The sequence below is a fragment of the Ciona intestinalis genome, unplaced genomic scaffold (genome assembly GCF_000224145.3).
Source record: "Ciona intestinalis unplaced genomic scaffold, KH HT000034.2, whole genome shotgun sequence".
Taxonomy (NCBI): Eukaryota; Metazoa; Chordata; class Ascidiacea; order Phlebobranchia; family Cionidae; genus Ciona; species Ciona intestinalis.
In genome coordinates this window covers 80,169-84,351 of record NW_004190356.2, presented here as the reverse complement: position 1 = coordinate 84,351, position 4,183 = coordinate 80,169, and the positions used below count along the sequence as shown (strand labels likewise).

At 34.5% G+C, this 4,183-nt stretch overlaps 2 protein-coding genes across 3 annotated transcripts in view; one reads left to right on the top strand and one right to left on the bottom strand.

The window, feature by feature from the left end:
* Window positions 1-421: 421 nt before the first annotated feature.
* LOC104266460 (speriolin-like protein) lies at window positions 422-1,869 on the bottom strand. The gene is made up of 3 exons (XM_009862717.3): window positions 1,585-1,869; window positions 1,152-1,347; window positions 422-938 (listed from the first exon to the last, which is right to left on the bottom strand). The coding sequence occupies exons 1-3, from the start codon at window positions 1,781-1,783 to the stop codon at window positions 452-454; spliced, it is 882 nt and encodes a 293-aa protein (XP_009861019.1). The 5' UTR covers window positions 1,784-1,869; the 3' UTR covers window positions 422-451.
* Window positions 1,870-1,965: 96 nt separating this feature from the next.
* Window positions 1,966-4,183, top strand: part of LOC100181256 (UPF0472 protein C16orf72 homolog) — an 8,213-nt gene continuing 5,995 nt past the window's right edge. For both annotated transcript variants that reach the window (XM_018815139.2, XM_002124282.5), the window contains exons 1-2: window positions 1,966-2,666; window positions 3,117-3,231. In XM_018815139.2, coding sequence (XP_018670684.1) covers window positions 2,559-2,666; window positions 3,117-3,231 — 223 coding nt within the window. In that variant the 5' untranslated portion in view covers window positions 1,966-2,558. The remainder of the gene's footprint in view (window positions 2,667-3,116; window positions 3,232-4,183) is intronic.

Sequence of the window (4,183 nt, the reverse complement as noted above, 5' to 3'; positions counted from 1 at the left end):
GTAAACTAAGCGCAACGTCAATCCCCTGAGGCTACGGATCAGACCTTTATAAATCAGACGAACCCGAGACGATAGTTATATATTTAGCGCGGCATTTTATGTTTTAGGGTTCAAATTGATCGATGCTACGTTTCATAACAAAACAGGCTATTTGTTTCAGATATGGACATAACATCTAATTTACTAAATCTCTTTTTTCAACAAAAGTGAACAACAAGCAAACTATTCAGTCAGCTGACGGTACGGAGATCTCTGACGTCACGTCACGTCACGTGATGAATAAGTATTTTCGCCAAAACTTGGTAATCTTGTGGAAATAAAAATTTATCCTAAAAACATGATGAAACATTGGTTAATATAAAGCAGGAACGTTAAATTATTTTTAGTCGTTCAGCATAAACCACAAATTTACTACTTCGTATTGCAAGTGTTAAAACAATTTATTTTGACATCACCACTCAAAAAGTGGTTTACCGTCGTGTTTTGCAAACGCTACCAACGAATCAAGCAATATCAATGCGTCATAAGTATAATTCGGTTCCAAAATTGTTAAAATTGCCGATTTTAAATACGTGGGGTCCATTAGCTCTTGCTGCTGTCCGTTTCTCAAACTGGAATCGATCCTTAAAACACCGAACTTGTTGACCAACATTTCAGAAAAGGTGGGGTGGTACTTTTGATTGTAACCGGCATAATTCCGTAACAATTCCATAGTTGCATCACGTTTAACAAGAAGAGAATTTCTTTTCTCGTGATCCACGGTGCCAGAAGCAAAATCTTTTGTGTATTCCTCTATTTTCTCTGCAATATTTCGAACCGTAAATCCGTATAATCGCTTTCTGTGGATGAATATACTGTGCAGAATTCTCCTATCCAATTGAAAAGCTATTTCTCCGATCAATCGCTTTGACGGTACAGGTAACTGCTTTGGTAGAACCCTGCATGTATAAAACAGAAATTGCCTGACTACATAGATCTTGCTGTATAGTATAAAGTGTATATAATGTTAGTCGATCTAAAAAGTTCTCCCACAAAATGCACTGATGTGTTCAGAATCTCGAATTTCCCCTATTATAAGGTGTAGCACGGCCTATCTCTAGTAGGCCGTGGGTGTAGTCACTGTAACGGATATGTATAATAAACTCCCTTACCCGAGCCCGAGCTTAGACGTTAATTCGTCAATTGACAACTGATCAAATGCACTATTGAACGGTTTTTCTGGTGGAGTAGAACTCCCTCCGTTAAGACACACTTGATTTTCTTTACATGGCAAACTTGATGCGAACGAAAAATCTGTAAATTTTCCGCCATCAAGACTGTCTGGAGGTATTGGTTTAAAAGTTCGTTCTGCAAAGAAATTAAAAATTATAGGTCTAATGCGATAACATCACAAGGATAAAAATTATGTCAAACAACGACGTGTGGGTGTCGTGAGTATAAGATTTTATAACTCTTTGTTGTTTTTTTTTTACTACCAAATTGGTTGAGAGAAATAGAGTGCATGGTGTCCCATCTTTCCCCACAGTACTATGTATTTCCGTTTTTTATTAATTCTAAATACACAAGTGAATCAATTTTATTTACCTGCATCTTGATCGGAACTTATATTTTCAAAACTGTGAGTTCGAAACCAAGAATCCCTCGACGCATTTGTGAATTTATGTTCCGAAATCGACTTTAGTCTTTCGGTAGACAATTTCCCTATCTCTCTTGTCAAGTCTTCGTTTTCCTTTGTCAAGTCGTCATACTCCGGAGATAAAGCCACGAATTCGGAGCTACTCATTTTTCCCTGGTAAAAACGCAAAACAAATTAATTTATACTTTTCGTAACCTGGTAAATAGGAGATCCGTGATAATATTCTTTGTATTGTAATGAAAATGCATAGTGACGTGCAACCAATGTGTAAATGAGTACTTACGCCCAATGGCCAAAATTCATTTAGGGGGTTCATTCTCAATGTTATCCTCTATATTTTGCGATAAAACTGTCCCAAAAAAGCTAGAAACGTTTTTTGGTTCACAGCTGATTTTGCGCATGCGTAGTTGTTTATTTCGCAATGCTTGACTGGTTTACGAGGAGAAAAGGGAAAATCTTGCACGACAGGCATAGATTTAGTTTTCAATTACTTAGGCCTATTTCTTCTTTGTTTTACCAATTTGTTTTATATTGATTATTCTTTTTGTACATTTATGGTTTTGTCCATATGCTCATCAATGTGCAAATATATTTTACGGTGTTTTTCTTCTTACTTAAATCCGTTATTTTTACATAAAATGCGTCCAATAAACTAGCTAAATAATTTGTAAACGATACCATATACCGTAAGTTCGTAACGTATATAACCGTTTGAAATTTTGCATTTCTGTAACTCAATAGTTCTACACAAACCTTTAAAGATACCTTACGCCCTAAGATCATTCACCTAATATAAAACGATACTCAATAACTAAAGTAATACCTATTTTTCCCATAGCCTGTAGTAAGTGATATATATATGTATATATAGTTATTATGTAACACATACAAACCAGTAAAAACTTCAAACTGGTGTTTTGAGATGGAGGAAGGAAAAAATAATAAAAAAGACTTTACGGGTGATCGTGAGTTACAGGATCACAGTCCGGGAAAATGGTTTAGTAATTGGGAGGAGCAATGCTTACTGCAGGTAGCTATTACTGTTTTCCCCATACTTGCAAAGTAACAATAACTATGTATCTAACTGACCACGTATGTACTGGATGAATTTTTTCTACTTTGCACCATAGTTGTTATATGCAGATAACAGCTAATTGATATAATACCAAAGCTGTGATTTCTGCCAATTTAATTACAATTGTGTACCGAATAAAGTAAAACATTGTATAGGTCTTCGTATGGTTAAATGCTGGTTGATTATTATTTTGCTTTTAGCTGGGGTTACTGCATCCTAAAAGTTAAAAACGCCTACATAATAAATAGGGTTAACATATTTCAACTTGGTGAAAAATTTTACATGGACTCTTTATTCAAAAAAACATTGCCCTTTCCCATTTATATCCAACATAAATTCAGTGACCAAATAAAAACTACTTAGCTTAATAATGGAATAAATTATGTGATTCCCAATCAAAACCAGGCTGAAGTGGAAGCTGTTGATGAAGCAGCACTGACTTCAGAGCGCCGAACACTGGAACAAAAGCTCTGGCTATCCTTTCAAACCACTGCATCTGCTATTGCGCAACTATACAAAGGTTTAGTCTATTTATTTCATTGCCTGTATATAATTTTAGCTTCTGAAAACAATTTTTTTGTGATACCAAGTAAAATGAAAACATTTACACCAATTTTGATATGAAATTTTAAACACATTAAATTGAAACAAATAAAACGTCCCTCAGCCTTTCTTATAAATGGAAATTCTACCGCAAGCTTTAGGTCATATACTATGCACACTTATCCTTGTACAGCAAAACTGTTCAAAATAACATTGCAAAGTTACAGTGAATTCAAATGTATGTAAGTGACATTCAATTTAAATCAACCATACCAGTTTTTATTAAGATGATCTTTACATCAATAATTCTTATGCATTGTTTAAATAAAACGAAACAAGTGCCTTTGTTCAAAATAAATGTCCCTTTATTTAAAGTACATATAAGTGTGTAGGCAATATTATTGCTTGCTTTAGAATATATGTATATATATATATATATATATATATATATATATATTAGGGATGTGCTGAAGTTGTAAAAGCTCGGGTTCGCTGAGCGCCGAGCTTCAACGAAAAGCTCGGCACGAGCCCGAGCACCTATGACGTCATCAAGGAGAAAGGCGTACGAGAACGCGTTCATATTCAGTCGAAAAGCGTCGCTAATTTAAATATTACAGAGCACGTGGTTTGCGGTTAAAAAGACGTCTCGTTTCGTAATTTCCAATAAAAAATATTTAATTAAAAAGTATTTATAACTTTTACAGCCAGTGGTGCAACTAGCGCGTTCAAAAGGGGTCTGTCATACAGATAAAAAACAACGTTATCTCTAAAGCGAAATAAACGCTTTAGATATTGGTTTTGCACACTTATCTTTTTATTCTACTTTATGCGGTAAATTAGGACCAATATTACATTATTTATACTTAATTAGAAACGTCTTTTTAATAAATGAAACATTGGTTTAGTTTTACGCATGTCCATCGTGGATA